Source organism: Ptiloglossa arizonensis, chromosome 7 (assembly GCF_051014685.1).
Source record: "Ptiloglossa arizonensis isolate GNS036 chromosome 7, iyPtiAriz1_principal, whole genome shotgun sequence".
In the NCBI taxonomy this organism is placed as follows: Eukaryota; Metazoa; Arthropoda; class Insecta; order Hymenoptera; family Colletidae; genus Ptiloglossa; species Ptiloglossa arizonensis.
The window spans coordinates 6,250,141-6,276,485 of NC_135054.1; the positions used below are offsets into that span (position 1 = coordinate 6,250,141).

Below are 26,345 nucleotides of genomic sequence, written 5' to 3' on the forward strand. Positions count from 1 at the left end.
CTCGACTGGTTTTCCTCTGCTCCTTTCTCATTAAACTTCTGTCCATCCCAATTATTGATCCCGGCCTTCCCTATTTTCCTGATTTAAGGGAAAAGATCTGTCTTCTTCAATCATAATTATAGCTCACGCATCGTTACGAGTTATGTCAAAAAGAATCAAAAGTCTAAAGAATCAAAAAATTCCCACTTCTTCTGTTCTTTGCAATTCGTTTCGACGTTTATGAAACTGTTGCAGCTTACCCCAAGTTTGATGGCACTGCTAGTTTTATAATGTTTTGTAAGTTCGACCATGTCACTTCCTCGATCACGATCGCGGTACTCGTCTCAAGATTCAATTTCACTTTCCGTACATTGTAAAACAATACACGTAATACTTATCCATTACTGTGAAGTAAGTACAGTAAGTACAATGTACCTTTGTTTCGATAATAATGTGACTTTTTTTCATGTATCAAAGAATATATTTGATCAGAATTCCTGGTCTTTATTTTTGTACAAATTCACTTTCTCTTTGAATAATGCTCTACGAAATGCACACTTTGAACTCTCAACGATGACTAAGTAAGAGACGCTTGGTATTGCAATTAGCAATCGGGTAAAGTTTTCTTCGTAACGGTACAAAGATCTAATCCTTCCACAAGGCGAAACTTATCTGGAAGGATCGTTGGATAGGTGACTGGGTTTTATATTTCAGACAGCTGACTCGCAGAGAGATATGCATTAGATGATAAACTTAATGCAAAATTCAAAGATTTTGTACACATTATTGGTAGTAATACGCAAATATTATTAATGTGTATCCTAGATATTGCACTTTTATTTAAAAACATGCATTCACGCGAAATCACCTATAATAATTTTAGAACTCAACTCAAGTGCGGCACAAGTTCCTATTGTTCAATCATTCTGAAATTTTATACATACCATTTTCTCATTAAATGCTCAAATTTAAGAGAATAAGGCAAAACAAAAATTGGAAACTGAAAAACCTGAAGGTACATCTATGCACCTATAGAATTTAATTACCCTTTTTTTAATTCAGTTGTGTATTTTTACCCTGTACTCATTATATTACGTGTAATATAAACCTATTATTAAACGTTATGTACGAGTATAATAAAAAATGCTCATCACATTTAAGATATTCTACTTTTTACATCAAGAACGTCCGGTTATCACAAATACATTTATAAATATACGTTTGGTCACGATTCGTCACGTTCGTCTTATTATTACTGAAACATTTCAAGTGAAATTATTTGTTTTAATTTGCCGTTTAAAACACATAAATAAATTCATATTTTGAACACCAAAGGAAAAAATGATTCAATAAAATGGTATACTTAGCAAATAATTTGTTAGAATATTTTTATACATAAACGACAAAATATATTATAGAATATACATTTTCTTTTATCTTAGATGATTATCTTTCTATCCAGGATAATAATAGAAATCAAGTGGTGCAAACAAAAAAAAATAAAACAAATACATATTAACATTTCGTGAAAATAAATCGAAACGGTACAATATATGTATAATCTTTAATATTTTGTTTTTTTTCCAGGTCGAAACGAGGGGGAGTTGCTCTACAGAACATGAGGTAATGCAAAAATAATAATTAAGTGTATTTTACAAATAAGAATCAAATATTTCTCTCAGCTTTAAAGTTTAATATATTTGAAACGTCAAGGTAAAGTTTTCAACTGTTAGCGAATCCATTTCTTCCAATTGTTAATGAATGTTGTTAGTTCGATAAAAAAGCATGAAATCGGACATGACTTTTTTCTGCGATTTGGTACGGAATGGTTAACAGGATCCCAACAATGTCGTCTATTTCACAAATTCAAGAAATCACGTCGATATACTTTTCACTTCACACGTGCACGTGATTCAATGTAAATATATATATGTAAATAACATGCGTGCGAACATGCAGAACGCAATGCATTCTACGTAACGGTAATGTTGTATTACGCAACAGTTCCTTCGCACAGTAAATTCTTATCGTAGTTTCTGTTTTTGCAATAATTCCATATAATTAACAAATTTGTAACGTGTCGTTAACGTTTAAAATTGTATCAAGGAATACGTACATTCGAGTGATTACTTTTACTGGTTATCATTAGTAAAGAACTCGATTGTAACGATGAATTCGGGATACAAAAATAATGGAAGAAGTGCATAAAAACATTAGTCCTTGTCGAGTCTGTTTCTGAGTTACAAACAGTTTTATATTACAATATTTCTCGTTACAAATCGAGGAAGAAAATCATCTTATTGATTTTTCGATAAATTTGAAAAGTTTAGAAGTGCATAAAAACATTAGTCCTTGTCGAGCCTGTTTCCGAGTTACAGACATTTTTGTATTACAATATTTCTCGTTACAAATCGAGGAAGAAAATCATCTTATTGATTTTTCGATAAATTTGAAAAGTTTAGAAGTGCATAAAAACATTAGTCCTTGTCGAGCCTGTTTCCGAGTTACAGACATTTTTGTATTACAATATTTCTCGTTACAAATCGAGGAAGAAAATCATCTTATTGATTTATCGATAAATTTGAAAAGTTTAGATGCTATTCTGATTCGCTGATAATGGGGTCATTCCGTGCCAAATCGATCACTTTTAGCGCTTGATGACGGGGCGATCCATGATATCGAAATACGATGCGGTCTCTGTAAAATTAGAGGAAGATCGAATCATTATTTTTCTAGTATCGCACGCGTTTAAAAAATACAGAACTTTTTGCCTATTTTTCGAAAGGGGACTATACAAATAAATCTCGATGAAACTGAAATATATTGTAGCTCAATTGAAATTAGGAACGGTCTGAGTAATCATTTTGCCGATTTGCGAATTTTGCCTATCTTCGAAACTATTAATCGTATTGAGTTTTTCTTTCTATGGTTTTTTTTTCGAGAAATGCTGGCCTTGTATAAATATAGCAATAATTTATATTTAAAGTAACGAATAGAAATAAATTCTGCAAATTTGGGGTCGAAATGCATTGGATGAAAATCCTTAAAATGTGTCTTGTTTCTTTGAAGCTTTTCTTTTACAAAGCAAGTGATTTTTACAGCGGTCACTATAATGACCATTTCAATGAGTTGTTAAAAGCTTGACTTGATTCGTAAGTATATCATTTCGATCGTTCACACCTTTTGATTTTTGCGTAATCGGTAATGACCAGTAGCCCCGGGAATTTAATATGTTCGCTTTTCCTTTGACACTTAATCTGTCGTTATGCGCACGCGAAATTTCGTCAAACAACCCGCACGTCATAAAATTTCGTAATTAAATTTCCAGCGCATTCGTTGGCGCTGCGTTCGTTTATTCGCGATAGGTGTTTGCAGGGAGTTACGAGCAATAGGAAAAAAACAGCGATCACCGTATAACGACCGTGCATAATTCAACGGGAAGAAAAACGGGCCGCGGTGACTTTTCCGAAACAAGCAGTCTCGTGGAATCGATAAAAAAATTTTTAATAAAGACGTCCCCTCGAAGGAACTCGAAGCTGTACAGCCATTCGCGAATGCATAGAATTTTTCAGCGAGCACAATGGTTAAATTTGCATGCATCTTTCATTCACGGTAGTGGTTGTTGCAACGAATGGTATCTATGTGTAAAACTGAACTTCTATGCACCTCGAGTCTTACGGCTGTTACACTTTCGTCCGCGCCATGGTTATAGCGGTCTGGCACACATTTTATGAAAGCAATAATCACTCGACGGCAGTCCATGGGGAAATTTTCAGCATTCCTGTGTTCGTGCGAGCTACACGATCGCACGAGGATTAAATGCGATTCTACTCGTAACATTGAAGCAAACTTGATTTCTGCTGCTTATAATACCGCGTATCGTTTAAGTAACACGCCACCGGTGGCCACGTTGATTGCTCGACGAGTTTCGTATATACCGTACCGTACGCAATTATTTCAACGATAGAGAAGAAGCTCCATTTTGTTTCTCTACCTAGGGATTTATAGTCGTAGATGAGAGAATAAGACGAAAAACAGGGAAAATTTCGTGCGAAATGTGCTGCACGAATGTCGCGGGTTTTGTGAAATTTTGAATTTCTTCTAAAGAAAATCAAAATGAGACGGTAATACGGGATGGTATCGTTTTACAAAAAAAAAAGTTACGCGAAACTGCGTGAAAAGTTCTACTGGCATTTAAGTAACACATATTTATATATATTTATATATAAATACGTGTACACGTGTTCTGCTCTTCTCACTGCAATCACAGTTGGCACTTATTGGCCTCGGTTTCTTTTTTCCAACTTTGTTCTTCGTATACGAAGTAATGATTCGTACGTGTTTTATTTTCTATCGATAAATGTGCAAATGTGATCAAAAAATAAGGCTATCTTGTGTTAAATGTCTCATGTTGGAACCAAGTTGCTACTTTACTTTTTACCGTATAGAAGTTTCGAAACTGAAATTATTACAGAATACTTTACGTTTTTTACTCCATTACGAATCGTGAAAGAATACACGGTTGTAAATTCTAATCGAATACGAACTTCACTTTTCACCATTAATAACAGAAATCCATTAAGCAGGAGACTGCAAATGAACACGGTCCACTCTTATGGAAATATGTCAGAAACATTATATCATGTAAGTTTTAAATATTCCTGCAACCAGTGCTTAAAGCTTTGATATCTCTTATTATTATTCCATCTCACATTTTTACCTCTTCTTCTATTCTATTCTAAGTTTAGATAAGTTTCTTATTTTACAGTACCTATAACGTCGTTATGGCATGTTCAGAATTTGATTTGACTACTGGAAATGGTTTTCTGTATCATTCAACTAGGTCATGCTGTATTAATAACATTTTGAAACAGTTAAAAAAGAGTTGAAAAGAATTTCACAAAGAAAAATTAAGAGACAAGTACAATAGTCAGTTAGATCGATATAAACAATTGAATCATCGCCAACATTAACAAAATTTTATCTTATTTTTACATAGAGGTTACCTTTTTGAAATTGATTCACGAACTAGGTCTCTCCCGTATGTTTGCGAAGGAAGATAATACATTTTTTAGTTGGCGTCACGAAGTCACATGCTATTATATGCATTGAATGGCGCTCCGATTAAACGGATGTCGAAAGTCCTTAAATTTGTAATTAATTCGGATTCAAAACAACGGAAATATTAATTCTGAAATTTTCAAATGAATTTTTTCTCATTTACCTAGAAAATCTCCGAATAATTTGATTTAAAATTTCATCTGACCAAATGTTAAAATGTGTCACTCCAATCGTATACATTTTACACGGTAGAAGTATCGGATGTAAAATTCAACGGTATGAAACGTGACTAGGTTTCAAACGAAAGAAAAGATTGTCGAATGAAAATCTGCTTCGTTTAACTTGCTAAAAGAATATAATAACGGATCGGACTGGAACGATTGTATATTGATGATATTCAAATAATTCGATACTAAAGTACGAAGTATTAAAAGGTATCACGATTTAAGTTACTCGGTATCAGTTTTCTATATCGATACTTTGTACTGTTATACCGAGTAGCCATCGATACTATTGTAAATATATTAAAAATAACAAACAATGTTTAATTATTTCGAAACAAGCGATACAATGGAACGTATACAAATTCGGGTAACTACAAAATTATGACGATAAAAGTAATTACTTGAAATTGTGACTATTTGCAATTGCTTATTTCGTGTAAGATTAGACATTCTTTATACGTATATTTAGCTTTGCATCAACTGCACCTGAGTAGTCATTGGAGACGATAATTTAATATTATTTTATTTCTTATTTTTTATATATTTACAACAGTATCGACGTCTACACCATTTATATGTTGTTGGTATCGATAAAGTGCTCGTTGCAAGTATCGATATCGAAAATTGATACCAAGTGCATCCATACATGCATGCTGTTGCAAGTGAGACCCATCTATCGATACTTTTGTGGCGTAGGTCTAAGGTATGTTCGATATACGTTACGTAAAATGGTGCTTTATTATCTCTGTTTTCGTTACTGTATTACACCAGATATAATATCATCAGATATAATATCATCGCCGACTTGTACCGTATTATAATTAAAGATGCGAGTAATGTTCAATCAAGAAACCTAAATCTCCGCGAGAAACAAATTTTTTTAATAAACATGTACCTACCGTTGCTGGTTTAATCTGGAAAAGGAAATTATGCTTTCTTTGTATGAAAACGTAGAAGAAAATTATTCATAAAATTCAAGTATATAAATACAAGCGAATAAAATTATCCAAGAATTATATTAGACATCCAAGAATTGGAATCACAAAATTTGAATAAATCGGGAAAAACGAGGGAAACATTGAAATATCGTTTACTTTGCAATATTGATGAACTGTGTGAAAATTTGATAATAGAATACATCTAACGAGGAAAAATACATTTACGTACATACTATGCATTATGCGCATATACTGGTATCGCCTGAATTGGTTGTATTTCTCTTTCTTTTCTGAGACATTTATCACATTGATTTACAATATCGTAATTATCATTTGCAATTGAGATCAGGACGAACACGGACTGCCAATGCGTAATGATTATAATGTAACTTTCCACCAGTACCATCGAACATTAATTACGTTATTGACAGAAATTCCATGAAAAATTATTGACGAAGAGAATTTATTGGAACGTGGCTTTCGGTATTGAATTTTATTTTTAGTTTACATTATACTTCTGTTGTAAAAAGAGGGAAGTACTAAAATCCGAGTATTATTAAATACTGATCACTGTTACGGATATAATTAGTAATAGGTATCGTCGAACTCAAATATTTGCGATAAATAAATCTTGGTATTTGTGAATTTCTTAACGTTTGTAAGACTTTGTTGTCACGATGTTTCTTACTTTACCATGTTACATTGTAGCGTTCACATTCAGTTACATCTTCAAGTTTCCATAAAAGCTAAATGAGTATATACATATATAGAATGTATATTCATATTATTTTTTTTTTATTCTGAATGAGTAAATCGTTCACATAAATTTATTTTCCTTTTGTCTTATCAATTTCTTTTTTCTCTTCTTCCTTGCTTTTTATCTGTTCCTTATTGTATCTTATATAGGTTTTTTCAAACAAGAACGATGAATTTGTAGAAAGGCTCAAGATCTTTACAAAACAAGACCCGAAACGTCGTTGGTAAAAGAATAAAACAAATTATTCCATAAACAAGGAAACAAATTTTGTCTACTTCCAGTCGATCCATTGAACAAAAATATTTTGTCAATATCAATAATATTTTGAATATGTCTATGAGTATTGTTCGTTAAGACGACTGTAATTATTCCAATATCGGGAATAACGATAAATAGTCGTAATAAATTATAGATAACAGAGTTCAACCTGGTGATGAGAATAATAAAATATCAATACTTGGTATAAATACCACAACCCGTAAATTATAAGCTAATATAGAGTAGTATTAAACATGCAGGTATTGCATTTGATATTCTACGATATGTATCGATACATATTTGATACTTAACGAAATTATTGATCCTCGTTTAATGCTTTACCGAATGTATATACCATTGAGTTTATGTACACATATGTATGCACATACGTACCAAAATGGTGGGGCTTTAGAAAATTGTGTTAGAATTTTGAGATCCACTTGTGTACACTTTTGAGATCCATACAGTTTTAAATTTTAATTGCAAAAATTTCTTTCTTCAATGTAATTGTGTTTATGTTCGTATCATTCTCTATTTTTGATACATTTCTAATAGCATTGATACTTACTCGGAATCATACGGTATAGACATCGAATATTCATTACAAAAAAATTGTTTTGAAAATTGATACAAAATACTCGAGATTTCGATAACTTTCAATACTTTCTATTAAGTAATTTGACATCGAATTGTTCGAATATCATCGATAGTTAACAGTATTGATTCTAACCCTACATAGTTTAACCATCGTCCAACACATGTGTACGTTAAAGTTTTACATGTCAATACAATTTTCAAATTTTATACTAAAATTTATGGTATATATTTTTAAAGAATAGTTTGAAATTTATAAAGAATGTAAAGAAATCAATTTATTTTATCCGGAAAGTGAAAAAAAACCTCTTAAATAAATGTTTAAATTTTGACATTACAAAAAATATCCGAAGAAAATTACATTCTTTTCCAGTGGAATACGTCGAATAATCGAAAGTAAGTTTTTATTTAACAAATTTTAATGGTCACCTTGACCTTTTTAAAATGAAATATGATATTCTTTTTGCGCACAATGAATAATTCTGCTGATGCAAAGTTATTCACTGTTTTATAATACCGCGACATTGACATTAATCTGAAATTTCATTGATACAATATGTCCGATTAATTTGTTCAAAGGTTTTCCACGTATTATGGTGTCATATAAAGACAATGTATTGTAGTAAAAGAAAGATCAGTCTTAGGTTAAAATGTGGACAGTTTGATTTATTTTTGCTTAGTCACTGGACTCACAGGTCTTACGGAGGTCGAATAAAATACCTGACCTAATACAACTTGCAAATATTTCTAGATCTGAGTTGTTTCTATCCATGTAATATATTTGATGTGCAATCTTAGCTTTAAAACCAAATTAAAGTGAAACAGATCGATATACACTCCTTTATAAGAAGAAACATTAAAGAACAGAAAACTTGATTTAATATCTAAATACAGATGAGTACAAATATCTGTAAGGACATAAGTGGGGGCATAACCGTGTACATATCTATGAATCTATGCAATTTGAGGACTTAGCTTAAATCTTGGTAGCATTGTGTCTAATTTTCTGCGGTATGCTATTTAACTTGAACAAATGCAGAGTTGAGAGGATTATCTTCGAAGCAATATAGTGTAGGCATTCATAGAGTTTACAGATATAATAATTTATCATAAGGAAATAAATTAGAGTACCACGTGGATCGTTACAAAAGTACGTATTATCAATTCTTTATTCGTAATGAATCGTTACGTTAATATGATATTAAAATTTCATGTTACTCACGTATACTTGTAACGATTCACGTGGTACTACAAACATAATGGATTCTATTTCACGTGTACATATCTTATATGTTTTATTCCATTATATTGTATATAGTGAAGTGAATGTACCTTAATTTTAGTTGCGGTAAAATTCAGATTCCCGAAGAGATTTAAAAATATAGCAGAAATATTAAATTTTAATGTTCGACTAACTTATACAGCTATGTTCGCTCCGAAAAGTCCAACTAGTAATTCTCATCTGATTTAGAAATCTTCAAAAGTATTCGATGTACCTCGTTAAATAGAAAATATATTATTTCTAACATCAACAGTAGTAACTCGAGATGTTAAGTTATATTCGCCTTCTATAGTTACACGAACTACATCGCGAAATGACGTTTCTGACCTAGAAATGATAAAAATTGTTCGATGTACTTTGCTAGATGGAGAATATTGTTATATGATGTTTCTAACATCAAGAATAGTAATTCGAGGTGTTGAATCGTTAACACGTTACATTGACTCGCCTCGTAACTATACAGAAACTATATCTCGAAATGACATTTCTGACAATTCGCAGACACCTTAAATGACGGGAGTTTTCGATCGAGCGTGAATATCGAGGCGCCGTCTCAGTTTTCCTCGGGCGCGCGATAAAGGGAATGCAATTCTCATCCATATTTCCACAAGTGGAATGTCTTATAATGAAAAATTCCCATTCGTAGTTATCATTCGCGTTGAACCGTGTTATACGAGGGAGTCGACGTTTTCACCGACGTTTCTTACAATTTCGTTACTATTTACAACTGGGCTACAACTCCATCGCACATTAATGAATACAGCTGTATTTAATCCCCCCCTTTTTTTTTAAACAACAAAAATAAATGTAGTACTCTATAAAATTACTGTGTATCCACTTGTGTTTTTATGCATATTTTGTATGTATTTAAACATTAGATAACGTTTCTTTCTTTCGATCGTTCTTTTCATCAAAGTGTACGTATGAGTTTAACTTTAATTAACTTTTGAAACTCAAATTGTATACCAAATATATTATATTATAGGAAGAAAGAAAGATTGCTTCTGGAAATTAATTAACCTTCGAAGGTATCCAACTAAATATAAGTTACTCAATTCTGTCCTCATTCCCTTCATTGGTGATACCAGATTGTTCTTAACTTGGGAATGATATTTTTTTCCTATTATAATATATGGGATTTGTAAAATTTAATTTTCACGGTATTCGACCGATTAGTAATACGATTGTGACAATACATCGTAAGACTAAAATCTATCAAAACTGAATAAATTGTGCGGATTGTGACGTAGCGACTGAAAGAATAAGATCACTTGTAAGTGTACGTGACAGCGGTCGATAACTGCTGGCTTGCGAAATCGCGCATACGCCAGCAAGAGCAAACACGTTCCGTTTGTTTCGTTGCAATCTTCGTCACAATCGACGCACCGATTTTTGTTCCAGCTTTCGAAATTATTTTCACTTGTATCGCTACCAAGTATGTGGTAGCGTTATTCATCTATCTCGAATCGCGTGAAATAGAGGGATCATCTATCGGCGCCATTGCAGTTGACTCCAACATCACCGTTGTAGGTTAGATATATATCTACGTGTCATTAACCTTCACGCGATGACCACTATTTTCTTAACACTTGTGGTAACGTGACATCGAATTGACCCCTCATAATGGTCACTTAACGTCAATCTGACGTATCCGTAGACGGAGGTATATTCTACTCGTAATCTTATTATATTTATAATATTAACCACTAGCGTTAGGAGTCAATTCGACGCACGGAAAATAATTATTTCACCGCGCCAGAAATTACAAACTCGATTTTTGGCCAAGTTTCCCTATGACGAAGTAATAGAAATGCAATACTTGCCTGGTTCATCTCTATCCGAATTGTCGTATAAGAAGAAAGTCGGCCTTCGAAATTGTAATTAGAGTGTATATTTTTCCGGTAAATACAATATTCGAATTGTTAATTCCTCGAAATAATAAAGGAGCTGTTGTTACGCAACCTCGTTGCACGTTCATTGTTTACATCGTGATTTTAATTTCCATGCCGGAACTAATAAACAGTTTCGTTCCTGTTTAACGAACACGTTATGAAATTGTGAAACAGAATTGGCCAAATAAGAAGCAAACGCCAGAGGTGGATATTTATCGCTTTATTTTTCTGCGAAACTTGGAAATATTTGCTGATCGCTGACGCGTACCTCATCGACTGTTTTTCTCATTCGGTTATACGCTTTCGCAGTATAACGTGCAAACACGAGCTCGAAAATATTTTGTCCGCGTGTTGGCTCCCAATGATATCTTTCGCCCTCATTCTTCGTTCGTTCGTTCGTTCGTTCGTTTCCCTGGTATTCCTGTCACTTATTCCACATTGTTGAACAAATCATTTTACTTCAGTGCGCACGCCGTTGCTCTCGGATACCGTTAAATCCTCGTTACTCATGATTTCATTGAACTTTGAAATCGATCCTTGCATCTCATATTTTCCGTCAATTCCCCGTGTTTATTTCAGTTGTTGCTTACGTGGCAAGCATTTCTAAATAATTGCAAAAAATACTTTACATATTTAAAATTTCCATTTTCGATGTTCTGTGCGTCGTGACGCGATAATTTAACGCATAGGAAATGCAATTTACAACGACCATTCGCGAACTATTCAATACTGATTTCGATAACGCTGAAAATTTGTACAGCGTACGCAAATAAATGTTACGTATTTTCGTAACACGTTTTGAAAATTATCACGAGATGCAAGAAAGTATTTCAGACAAATGTTTTACGATTTTTGGTGGAATGTAACACGGTGCACGCGCCGATAAAATATTTTAACGAACATTTTTATACAAACAAGACGGTGGACAATTTTTGTTATGAATTCACAAATCAACCATTTTTTGTTATCAGTTTTCAATATGTGTGCAATGTCGATGTCAAATAGAAATAATGCCGGCTGGTTTTGAATTTTTTTATAAGAATAGCTTACTTTGTCGTCTTTATACGAATGTTAATAAAGATGTTCGACTTTGCTCCCAATTTAGATCGCTGGTAAACGCTTTTATCAACCACTTTATCTGCATCGGTCATATTAGATTTTCTAACCCTTTATTTCCCTATTGGACAAACTACTCTTATATATATACACAAAAAATAATCGGAAACTCGCATTGGAATCGGAGCGATGCTAACTGTTACGTGAACGAAATATCTTCCTAAACTCTTCACCCACCATTAGCATCATTTTCTATCGACCGACGCATAATTATATTTTATAAATTTAGCCACGTGTTACTTTCCTCTTCCTATCGGTAAGTTTCTCTCGCCACTCGTGAAGTCATTTCCGGCGAGAAACGAGCCGGCAAGCGTTCCTCTTCCGAAACGGTGAAAACGCGAGCATCAAGCCGGAAATCGTCAGCTAACGACGCAACGCGGGAGCCCTGACACGGCGTAACTTGACTTGGCTTGGCGTGCCATGGTGTGATGTAGCTTGACGTAGTAGGTGTGGCGTGGCGTGGTGTGGTGTGATGTGGCATGACGTGGCGTAGTGTGGCGTGATGTGGTGTGGTGTGATGTGTTGTGGCATGACGTGACGTAGAGTGGTGTGGTGTGGTGTGGTGTGATGTGACGTAGTGTGGTGTGATATGATGTGGTGTGGTATGGTGTGGCGTAGTGTGGTGTGATGTGATGTGGTGTAGTGTGGTGTGTGACGTGGTGTAGTGTGGTGTGGTGTGTGACGTAGAGTGGTGTGGTGTGGTGTGGTGTGGTGTGGTGTGGCGTAGTATGGTGTGATGTGACGTAGTGTGGTGTGATGTGACGTAGTGTGGTGTGATGTGATGTGGTGTAGTGTGGTGTGTGACGTGGCGTAGTGTGGTGTTTGACGTGGTGTGGTGTAGTGTGGTGTGCGACGTGGTGTGGTGTGGTGTGGCGTGATACAGTGCAGTGAGGTGCGGTACGGTAGGTGTGGGGAGAGTCTATCGCGCTCTCTCACGTCGCCGTTAGAACTGAAAGCTAATAACTCTCGCTTCGAGGAGTGTCGTCGTCGCTGTTGCCGCCTTCGCCGCCTCTTGTAATGCACCGAAAGGGTTTAGGGGAGGAAGAGCGGTCGGAGGTTGTTGGACGGAAAAGTTTTGCAATAACGCACAATGAGTCTCGGGGAGTTTGGCGCATTGTTAAACCGGCTAACCCTGTCGCAACTTTCCTTCCTCGCTAACAAAAGAGTTAGGAAAAGAGAGAATTGGAGGGGGAGGGGTATTAGGGGTGATGAGTATCTAGAGAAGAGAAGAGAAGAGAGAGGGGAGCGGAAGGAAGGAAGATGGTCTTGGCCAAGCTTGTTCGACCACGATGATTTGAAACTCTCGCGAGCTCCATGCGCAATGGCCGATCGATATGGCTGTTTCTCACAAGCTCGACACGGGACGTGATCCCTGTTATCGTCGTCGTCGTCGTCGTTGTCGTCGTCGTCGTCGTTGTCGTTGTCGTCGTCGCCGTCGTCACCGTGGCTCTCGTTCCTCTCGTTCTTGTTCGCTTCGTTGACGTCGTCGTTGTGTTGTCGAAAGAGGTAAAAGATACACTCTCAGGACGATCGAGTCGATCGACGACATCGAGGATCTTTACGGGAAATGGGATGCGCTTGTACAAATGGAACGTAGGGATCACGCGGACGGAAATTAAAAAAAAGAGGAGTAGACGACAGGCGAAGTTCGATCAGAGTATAAAATTGCGTATTCATTTCGTGGCTCGGGCAAATCATTATACGATTTTAATGAATTCATTAATTAATGCAGTATTTCTGATACGTCACTTTCACATGGTCCTCCTCGGTGAAAGAATTTTCAATGAAACCCAGACAGTAGAATTAAATTATTTTTCTGTATATTTTAAAACTGTTTTCTAAACAATTAATTAAATCTTTTTGTATATTGTTTATCGGAGAAACGCACAAAAGTAAAAATGAAAAACAATCGGTGGAATCATACGAGTCTTTTTGAGATTTATTTAACACTATTCTATAATAAATTCATTTTATCCATTGAATGGGTTTTAAACAAAATGTTATTATTTGATTTTCAGGTAAAAATATCATTCCAAACGAAAAATCCAATAAACTTATGCTACTTTTTTGCTTTTGGCAAAACTAGAATGAAAGGTAATGAATGAAAGTAAAAAATAATATTGATAAAAGTATGCAACAAATTTCAGTTGTCACATAACTTTCAATCGCTTTAGTTTTTCATTTCTTCTTTTACGCCTTTGTTAACTACCATTTAAATCTAGAACAATAGATGATATTACTTTGGTGATTAATGTTGGAAATATCGTTCAAGATACTTCGAATAATTTTTTTTGACTTATTTTTAATTTTTTACATACCAAATGGATTGACACCAACTTGTATTACAAAGAAGAATTATTTCCATTTTTGTTTCTTTTGTTGTTCCACTTCAACCGCAGAGTATATTGAGTTAATAGTTTTGTACAGTTTTATTTCGTTCTGTTTGGTATGTTGTGGCTGTATGTCCAAATACGTTTATAAAAATGTTTCTCTTCCTTTTTTTTTTTTTTTTTAACAAGTAGAGGTAATTTTTTCCCCCTTTTAATGGTCTCGACAAATGAAGTTTTGTGTTGTCTGAAATTCTTCCTCTAATCTCAGCAAAGAAAAGTTATATTAACGTTGCTGTTCAAATATGGATTTTAACCACAATTTTAACCATAATTCTTAATATGTTTATTAACTAATTTGATAGACGTTGAAGATCATCTTTCTTAATGTTATTATTGTCATTTTTTTGTCAATTCATTATTTTTTAAACGCTGAGTTTTTCGATAAATTTTTTCGATGAAAATATCTCGCTCAAATACTTTGCGTTAAAAAAATAAAAATCCAATCCATGAAAACGTCAGATGCATTGCATGTAAACAGATATGATTGGATCAAACATGTCTCTGTTATTGAAGAATGTCTTCGTTGCACGTTACAGTTGCTAAAATATTGTAATGTTATTTTGTCCGTTTACAAAATATTTTCTACATCGCGCACGACGTTTAATTTTTATTTTTCATATTTTTTTTCGTACAGAATACAATGCTGTACGATCCGACAAATACGGTCATATCTGCTAACAAATAGTAGGTCGTACATATTTACCAGAGAAAAAGAAGAGTACGATTGCGAATCGTGTAACTGCATTTTGTAGCTCAATTTTCACGTATTTGTTTTTTCTGCAGATATGTTTATTCGCGATGTACAAACGTATATTATTTATGCAACCGTATGTATCATTACGATTGAACAACACATTATGGATTAAGACATTTTAAACTATTATAAATATCTTAATTGAATGGTCCGTTCAAAATTATTTTGCTTAATCGAAAAGTTTTAAATAGTAAAATTTAATATGCAAATGACGAAGATGAACCTATTGTTAGTAATTAAGTTTAGCATAGTATAGCACGCAGTAGTAATCGTCAAGAATATATAAGAATTGTGGTTGACCACATCCTCTCTAGAGACATAAATAAATAATTTTCACGTACATCTTGCAATATTTATGAATCTTTATAGAATTTACTTATGATATAGATAAAGTATACATGTCTGTTTTAATGTTCTGTTACTTTTGATTTTACACATAATAAATTTTCTCCGCGACTTCTGTAATATTTTCAAAATAATTATTTCTTTGTGAAATCTTTGTTATCCGAGATGACACTGACATTAGTAAATTATATGAAATAAACAAGTTTTGATTGTTTCTTTTAAAATCATTTTTAGAATGCCAGTATAATATTATACATGGAAGGGATATCAAAACAGAAGAACAACAAATTTTGAGTTATAATCATTTTGACATTCCTTTAGTCAATATAATTATATTAAAAATTTGAAGATGACCCTAAAGCAGATGATCGATAAGTAATTTAGTATATACGTTTTTCGAAGAATGCACTCGTCTTGATACGTTGATCTTAAATTACATTCCAAATTATTTATTTACGAATTTACTTTTAAAATAATATTATTGTGTTACCGAACCAATTATCTACAAAATTACAACTTTAATTAACTGTGTAACACATACCGAATGAGAAAATACATGATACCAAGTTCCAATTTATTTATTTATGAATTTACTTTTAAATTAATATTATTGTGTTATCGAAACAATTATCCACAAAATTACAACTTTAATTAACTGTGTAACACATACCGAATGAGAAAATACATGATACCAATTTTGCATGATTTCAAGGGAAACATAATCTGATATCGAAATTTTGTTTCTAGACGGAAATGTACATAAAAGGGACGCAAAGATAAACTTTCTTTTTTTTTTTTTTTAAATGAAATCACATGTGTTTCTATCAGCACTAGTGTAAAGCGTTTTAAGATACGTGTAATGACTTACGATTAAAGCTCATTTGAGGTCGTTGAAAGTCAATTACGATGGAAAATAATTTATTTCAAAGAACCGTTCGAACACTTTCAAGTCAACCACGATGAAAAATAATTTATTTCAAAGAACCGTTCAAACACTTTCATGTTTTCCCTGGTTATTGGTATATCGCTCTTCTAATTGCTATGCGGATCGTAGAATTTAAACAGACATTCAATCATATTATTTGCTTCATATTTATTTCTATCCGTGGATACTATAATTAGTTTCCGGTATTTGCGCGCGCGTGTGTAATATTTGGTTCATAGCGTTCATGAGTTTAAAAGCTTTCGCTTATCATTGCATTGATCCAGAGATCACGAACAGAGTTATGCATGCGCGCGCGTGCACACACACGCACAGGGTGTTTGACTCGGATTATACAAAAGTGGAAAAAGTTGATATGATTTTTATTTATGGCGAACGTCGCCAAATCATGATAATGAGAAGAGCAATGCGTTTATACGCTGAAGGATTTCTCGATGATATCTGCTTTGACGATATGTACAATGAGCAGCATTGTCTACATTAAATTGCTCGAATTATAGGACGCATCGATGCTCACGACCAACATTTTAAACACTTGTATTAGCAGTGTATATGTAAATAAGTAAATCGTCGAAGTCGATTCTTCGAAGTAAATTATTTTCTATCCCAATTGTTCTGTACACGTCTTAAGTACATTTGAAAAAATAAAATTATCGTTACATGTAAGTATGTAAGTATCGTTACATTTGGAAAAACAAAATTGCATTATTTTTTTATCGCCAAAAGTAGTCAACTTATTTGGGCAGCCTGTTTGAACTCTTTGAAGCATAGTAGCTTAAGAAATGTCCCACTTTTTTAGTACCTTAATATTCATGATGGGGTATTTTTCAATCCACCGTGAAAAATTAAAATAACTCCATACAAGTTGCTCGATAAGACCATACAAGAACTCGTTAATATTCTATTTTATACTTAAATATTTAACGAATCCATTTTTTAGTTTTAGTTACTTCGTATCGTTTCACACATTTAGCAATTGTGTTTGAAAGAGTTAAAAAGCCCGGAACTTGTATCGTATAAAGACGTATCTTATATCGACGAGTTGAAAATAATTCCAGTTAAATTGTAGGAAGTACTTGTCTCAATTTATGTATGTGCCCGCCACTGAATGCAAATTGAAAGAGAATTTTCGGTGTATATTGTTCGGTCAAGAATCGAGTAATACGAATCGTCCAATGGCGTTGAATTTGTTTCAGCGAATAAAATACAATTACGCATTCGTCGCATGGAACCGTTGGAAATGCGATTGAAATTTCAGATACGTAATATCGATCTGCCATGGCCGGTCAAAATTTAATTAAAGTCACGGTTTCGTAAGAAAGGCTTCGTCGTTGAATAATGTTACGGGTTGGATCGCGGCGAGACTTCTGTGAGCTGGAAATGGTAACACGAAATTAATGGATTTCAGTTGGTACGCGGCGTCGATGCATCGTCGAACGCAATAACCTTTCAGGGTGGAAGGGGGTGTATTTAGCTATCCGCCATTGTGCACGTGTGCACGGCATTGCATTGCTGGAAAATGTCGGCTCTTATAGATCTTGTTCTACCAATAAATTTCAAAACATAATTTCGCCACTATTTAGAGATTCACCCGATCCGGAACGAACTTCGGTAATTTCGATAATCATGCTCGGCTGGGTGCATAACACACCCGCCTAAAATTCGATTTTAATTATCTTGTTAATGCAGAACGCGGACCATGGGTGTTTGGCTCACGGCGACCATTTGTGTGCACTCAAATGCCGAAACACGACCGATGATAATTACGAGATTATGGTTCTGAAATTTCTCGTATGCCGGCCTCCGAATGAAACAATTTTATTTTCTATTTTTGATGAATTTTTCCCGTTAAATAACCACATTGACGTTCGAACCACCAGTTACCGGACACTTGGTATAACTTTGTAACGTGCTGAACATTTTAAGATTAGCCGTAGCCACTGTTACGGAGTAAAAGAAAATAGTGTATGTTTTAGGATGATTACGTAGTAGAGTGTGTTTGATGCTAGTTAACATAATAAATATTTTAATTCGATTTAATGTTGGTAATAATTTATATAATGCTTGTTGCTTTTAATTGTACCTCTTATTTATCCGAAATGAATTGGTTTTTGTTCAATGTTATAACACGATTATAAACTTCTTACTATACGAGAAGAAATACACACAAAAATCAATATTTTACTATTATTATGTCAAAGATACACGATGTTTCGACAAATCTATTTCATTCTTACAGCTACTGTTCCTAAACTTCGTTACACTGAATTGAAATGCACTACGCGTTGAATTTAATCGGTTTTGTTTATAGATAATAACCTATTTTTCATATTTTCTTGTATCAGTCGTTAGAATTCATTTTGTAGATACACAGACATCTCAAGCTTTATTTTTATCAAAATGTTTTCAACCCTCTGTTTTGAGTTCTGTTCCTTTCTGGAATCTTGTACCACGGTCACTTATTATCGGTACCATAAATTTAGTCACTTATACACAACAGATATTCAGTTGGACGACCTATCGCTTTTTGGCTCAGATCAAATGTTAATAACAATTTTCTCTTAGACAACTTTCACTACGAGGTGCAGTAGGCCTTGGTTATTGGTAAATATCGTGCTTCAAACTTTCTTTATTTAGGTATCAGCACTCAAACGTACGTATTATAATCCACCCAATTTCACGATTCATCCAAAGAATAATACAGTAACCTATAAATACAATCAGCACGTTGCAAAGAATTATTTTAAATAATTATTCCCATTTTGGTTTCTATTACCATTTCACGAAATCTATAATAATAATACAAAATTATGATTGAAAATGCTTTGCTGAATAAATACTCAAAAGACTAAGGGATTATTTAAATCGATTTAAGAATATTTCAATTTCGGTAATATGCGGAATTTCACGTAGCAACGTGTCTTCCTAGGTAAAAAAAGAAAAGTCAATAACTAAAAACTTCAAACTAATTGAAAGGGATAAGAATTTGTAAAAGAGTGTGCAAATCCTAAAAGCTTCTTTCGTAAATATAAAAACAGTGCAGCTGATGAGTACATAATTTCGTCACAGTAGTATTACAAGTATATCGGATTAAATTCTTAAATGAAATCTACTGCTGTAATACTGCTAACACAATCAACAGTAATTAAATTGGTTGCTCCTTTAAGTACCTTCAAACGTTCTCCATAATGCACGATTATGGACCATTTACAACCCGTTAATTATCCGATATTCGCGGTTGACAAAAAAACTGTACTTAACAAACTGAACACATTTGACGCAAAGCCGCTAATTTATCACGCCATTATGAGTTTCGAGCGCAAATAAGGTGTACGGTACGATTACCGGAACAATTTTTTCGTTACACGTTGATAATTTACTCTCGAGTAAATACTGTCTAGTAATTCTCTCACTATTCGATATGAAGTAGAGGTTTTCTCCTATCGTTTCATACGATCCCTTCTTCTTTTTTTTTCTAACATTTAATCAGCAAATTGCTTCTGACCATAATTTTGGTCATCTTTAATGATACAAAATCTACAATAATGATACAAAATTATGGTTGAAAATGCTTTGACGAATAAATACTCGAAAGACTAAGGGATTATTGAAATCGATTTAAGAATATTTCAAGTTCGATTTACTCTACAAGCCACATTTAATTTTAATTTAAATTAAAAAGATTCATAATTTATAGTTTATTTTCATTCCTGATTATCATTTTTCGTTTATTTATCTGTTAAATCCGCGCAACGAAGGGTATGTAAGACTCTTCAAACGATGATTTTATCGTTTTTATTATATCAATCTCATTATCAGTCTTTTGGGCACCTATTATTAAATCATAAACGCGGTCGTATTGACACATGTCACTGGCAAATTTTTCCGCGCATCAGCGGCCACCAGTTTTTACACATTCATTAAACAAACTCCTGAATAATAATTTCAAACATTCGAATAACACGAATAATAAATTCAAACATTCAACATCCGCTTATCTCACTTGCATCAAGAAGCGAAATATTTCGCGCGTGATGTCTGATCCTTATCATAGGATGTGGAATAATCCACAAGCATTGAATTATAGGTTTTGCGGTGTTTGTTAATCTGCCGTGATCACACTTTTCGAATGTCCATGAATTAAAAAAGCGTAATCGAACGATGAAAACGCACAGAACATGAAAATATTTGTTTAAATTTGTTCAAAACTTGAACCGAGGATTAAATCTGCAAAATGGAAATATTGTTTATATATTTACAGTTTGAAATGATTTTTTTTAATAAAACAATAATGAATTAAAAGGAACAATACATTACTATTGAAGTAAAAGAAAATCGAATTTCGTATGTTTAACAGTTGCAGGGATAAGAATTATTGTTAAAGGCAGTTTTAGTAAAATTCTATGAAAAATGTCAACTTCGAGGGGCTGCATTTTTAAACAATTTTGAAATCCTCTTTTTATTTTACCTGGGACTGAACATATTCCAACTTGATCGATATCCCTGGAAAAATGTATCTTTCATTATTGAATATTGGACAGATTGATTAATAGTATTAATAGTACATAGAGAATCATATATTTTACGAAAATTAACAAAAAGTGATCGATGAGTTACAAAACAGTAAATAACTATTACTATCCGTGTTCAGAAAGTAAACTGTAAGTTGATTAATTGACAAAATTTAAAAGTAACAAAGATAAATTTATAAACACGTTCAATATATTTCTTTATATCCTATTGAAAGTTTTTATATTACCATTTTGTATTACGTTCTATTACGTGTCTTTTTAACATACATTCAATAACTTTGGTAATTGCGTTTTTATGCATTTTAGACCAAACTTTTAATAATTTTGTCTAATACGTGTATTTATTACGTATTTTTTTATTATTTGTTCCTTAAAGGTCCAGTTACGCTTTCGTGTAAATGATTCGATGAATGTACAATTGGATTATAATTAGGACTTAAAGGAAGCCATGGTGATAGTAGAATATTACTTTTCGTGTATGAGAGAGAGAAATTTGGTTGGTCTTTAACTGCAAAAATTGCGCCGTTTCGTCCCAAATCTGCTGCATAGTAAGACTCATCAATAAAGCTTAGCAAATCCTGCCTTTGACGCGCCTATTAGTTGGAAATAGTCTTGGTTGGAACAGTCTTTATGTGGAGATTTTAGATCAATCTCAGTAGCGAGACAGATCTTATTAATATGCCATCTAGGCGCTTCTAAGATAGGATCTGCTAAGCCTTACTGATGAGTTCTATTAAACAGCAGATCTGGGACGAAATGTTATAATTTTTGTTCTTACACATCAATTAAATTATACCTCATATAAGAATCTCCAACATTTATTGGAAGCGAATGAAAATTTTTTTTAGTACTATTTTCACAGAAAAATTCTTTTGCAATTTTGCACGTACATACGTTAAGGGTCCTTATCTTATTGCAATATAAAAAAAGTTTCAAATCCCCATCTTTTCAACAAAGTTTTGTAACTTTCTTTGTAGAATAATTTATATATTCTCCCTCCGTCAATGTGCTTTTAATGAAATGTAAATTACCTGCGCCGAATTAAGAGAAACAGCCCCAAATTAATATACATTCGCCATTATGCGAGTCAACCTTTGAATAACCTTTGAATTGTAGGCTCTAGGACATTCACCGTGTTGTCTCTAGCATATATTTTCATATACTGTGAACGAAGTTCAAATTTTCACTCGTCACTGAATACGATATTTTTGCATAAGTTTCGTGACTTATTTACGTATTCTTTGACAAATGCCAAACGTGTAATCGAGCATTAGCTTCGCTAATACGTGGTCGTCTTTGGCTACTCAAGTCCTTGGATTAAAGAGTTAGGTCGGTATAAGAAGCTGAAAAATTTGATTTTTAAACAAATCTTGTTCGTTCAAGCGGTGGTAATCTTCAAGAATATTTTCCACTGTGTTCCATTCGTAAAAACAACAAAGATATGGATTTCTTCAAGAGTCATCTTATCTGTTAACAGCGAGAAACTCTATTATCTGAAAATTTTAATTTTGAAGATAAACGAAAATAAAATGTTACACAAGGTGCAACAAATTTGATTATGATACATTATAATGGGTCAGGTGGGAACAAAAATTCTAAGCTTCAGCTACTTGCTTAGAAATGATTGTTTAAACTTACTATTAAAGGGTACTTAAATTTCTTCAGGAATGCCTGCACATACATAGGTATATGTACGTTTCATTTTGTTTGTTTGTTTGTTTACATATAATCATTTTCATTGATGAAGATTACATGTAACGATAAATGGAATAGATCGCTATTAGTGTACACAAGCATAAATGCGAAATGTTTACATAACATGCAAGCACATGTACAAAAAATCTACTATAAGAATATACTATGAATTCGTAGTGCTACATATACGGTTTATCGGAAAAATGTCCGTATGAATCTACACGATCTCGTAGTAAGTAACAGACATTCTCTGGCTCAAGTTTAAAAGTTGCAAATCTGAGAAAATTGAGCTACATTCAATCAATGAGCTCTTTGTATCTTAACCAATTGGCGATAAAAGTGACAAATGCCAAATGTGGCATAACTAGAGTACAGTATAACAGATCGGTGATTTGAGGATTGGTAAAGTTGAATATACATCACTTAACAAATCCTAGTTTTCTGTACGCGTTACTAACGATTCGGTAGTAACGAATGAAGAAGTTTAATTGTGACGTGTAATAAACATCCAGGTCAGAAACTTCCGGAATCTGATAGACGTCGCTAGATATGTATTCGTATTCCACAAGACACAGTCCGTGATGATCGCGTAAAAGAGCATTTTTTCTCGTCGAATACCGAACAATTGATCTCACTCCAATGCTCCAAGTTACATTCCATTAAAATACAATCCAATGAATTCTGTATCTCTTTGAAGATTAGTTAGATCGTCGAAAAATAACAGGAATGCGCTATACCGGATTAATTTAGTTAAATCATTAATAAATAGCATAAATAAAAAAGGATCTAGATGAAATTCTCGTGGAACGCTAGAAACCATATGAATTGTGTCTGACAATGAGTACGCGAATAATCTCTATACGGTTCAGTTACATAGCTCTTGAACGAAGATAGTAAAAGGTCATAAATACTCATCAATGACAGTTTCGATGCAAGAATGTTGGGAGCAACAGTTTCGAATGCCTTCTTAAAGTAGGTGAGAACAATGTCTATCCGGTTACCATGCTCAAGACTAGTTGAGACAAAATTATAATAGACAGAAAGGTTCGTTATAGTAGATAATACGGATATGAAACCATGTTGCTAAGTACACACAAGTCTCGCAACAGAGGGCTTAATAATGTCTACAATTAAGCTCTTGAATAATTTAGGTGTAGTACTGATAATGCATATCAGTCTATCGTCTCTAACGTCGAGCAGATTGCCAGATTTAAAACAAGGTGCAATTAAGATAGTTTTCCAAGCTGTAGAAAAAATTCCTGTAGACAACATTTTGAAATTACTTTAAATATTATAAGATGAAAGTAACCACTAAAACTGCGAATCAAGATTCATGATTAAATTTTGTAATAGTACACAATCATCGTTGTAAAATTTAATAGATGTCGTAGGTGAATATCAGTTTGAATTTATGCTTATTTTAAATAAAATAATTCGTCCATGAAGAGGTTAATTGTCAGCTCACTTCATTTTATGATTTTGTTATTCGTCAAAAGAGTAATTCTCTTGTGAAAATGATAAATGCTATTGGGGTAATATTTTTTCATATAATTTAAAAAGGAAGACATTGATCTATGGTGGTTTTAACAACATGCGAATGCCCTTGGAATACTATACAAATAGACACATAAAATATCTTTACTTAAACATATGCGATATAAGTTGTTTAAAACTTGCGTAAAAAATTAAAATCCTACATGTTTTTTTTTTAATTTGTCCTGATGTATCATTGCGATAAGTTTGCAATGCAAAGATATCTTTGTTTACTTTTATTTCGATAAACTATTATAGAGATATCTTGTCAATTATCCTATCATGTTTAGTTGGATAACCTATTTTTCTTTTATATTATCAAGGTATTAAATATAATTTCGGCTTGACCTATTTTTCACAAAAAAATCATAAATTTTGTTCTTATTCAATATATCCGATTGATATTGATTTAATCGACACAACCTAGACCTAATCTAATCCATCAAATCGCGTATGAATGTCCTTAAAATATCAGAATTGTTACAAAAAATTAACGATATATGTAATTTTGAACATGCAATTATAGATGCCCTCTTAATCAACTAAATGGAACCCTGATTTATCAATACGTATAAGACTCAATACATTACTAGCTATCGGACTCAGTACATTATAAAATAAAATTTTACATTTCCATTATTTTCACTTACACAGGTACAGATGTGTTTTCTCTTGTACATGTATCTGAAATGGAATAGATTTTGGAGCTGTCATTTTTAAATTTTAAATTTACAGTTAAATAAACTATGGAAAGTTTCATTCCATTTTCTCGTAAAGTCCATTTTGTTTGTAATGAATACAAATATTATGTATTTGTTATGTTACATTATATATTTAAACCTAAAAAATTAAAACAGATTTTATTGATTTTATACAGAGATAGTAGTTTTTTGTAATAAAAAGTACATTTACGATACTCTGTTGGAAGTAATTAGAGAATTATGGATTGAAGTAAATAGATTGAGGTATTTAAATGTTTCGTATACTGTACGAAAGGAACATTTAATAAAAATCCGACCGTTTTAATTTACAGGATTTGTTTCATGTTGGATATTTCATCCAACTTTTTATTTGGAGAGGTGAATGTAGAAGTGAAATTGTGGCAGTGTGTTTGATTAGTGCATAAAGTACCTACTTTGTAAGTGAAAGGTTTAAATTTTCAATTCCCCTATGACCCGAAAAAGTTCAAAGTACAATTCAAGATTATCAGAATTTTTTTCTTTGTGAAACAATTAAAGTTGAAGAATTTTATATTTCAAATACCAATTATTCATAAAAAGAAAACTCGTTACAACAAAATATTTTCAGAAATATCATCGTACGACCTCTAGATTCGTCCCTGAAAATATCATAAATATTCCCAGAGGCACAGCTGTAAGGTGCCCTCGTGGATAGTGGCAGTTACGCTAATTCAGTTGATAAGAATTAAAAGAATACTTATTACTCGAGAACAATGTCAAATAAGATATAGGTTCATAAAAATTCTTTCCGTTACTTTCATCTATTCATTAGTTTCCAATATACTCTGTATGCATGTGTATCTACGTATCACTTGCACCTACCTTTATGCATCTCTGACGGCTCGTTGTCCATGTTGTATTTACATCGAAACGAACCAGCCGTACTGCCTAGTTACGTGTTAATGCATCTTGTTTCTCGTGTGAGTGTGCGCACACTGTAACCGGGAACGATATTGCCAGTGGCTAACTCTGTTTATTACTCGACAATTAGAATATAGAATGGAGGCATAGGTAACGGGATATCGAAACTATGACCAGCGGATTATTCGAATACTTCCAGATATATAGTAGTACGTGTGTGAATCGAAACTGGAACATCTCTATGCGTTAGGATTGATTCATTTTAATGCGTATCTATCTACAGAGAGTGAGAATATACATTTTCACTTTCTATAGGTCGTAGTAATTACCGAATATTAGAATCACTCGTATTTAGTCACAAATTTAACACAGAAAAAAGCAGCATTTCATTGTAGCGTAGTGGAAACTTAAGGTACATTGCACTATAGTTCGGTGCGCACGTTGTAAATAA

At 33.2% G+C, this 26,345-nt stretch overlaps 1 protein-coding gene across 2 annotated transcripts in view; it reads left to right on the forward strand.

Moving 5' to 3' along the window:
• The window catches only part of Cad87a (cadherin 87A), a 450,687-nt gene that overhangs the window by 155,063 nt on the left and 269,279 nt on the right, over positions 1 to 26,345 (forward strand). For both annotated transcript variants that reach the window (XM_076316271.1, XM_076316272.1), the window contains one exon: positions 1,567 to 1,602. In XM_076316271.1, coding sequence (XP_076172386.1) covers positions 1,567 to 1,602 — 36 coding nt within the window. The remainder of the gene's footprint in view (positions 1 to 1,566; positions 1,603 to 26,345) is intronic.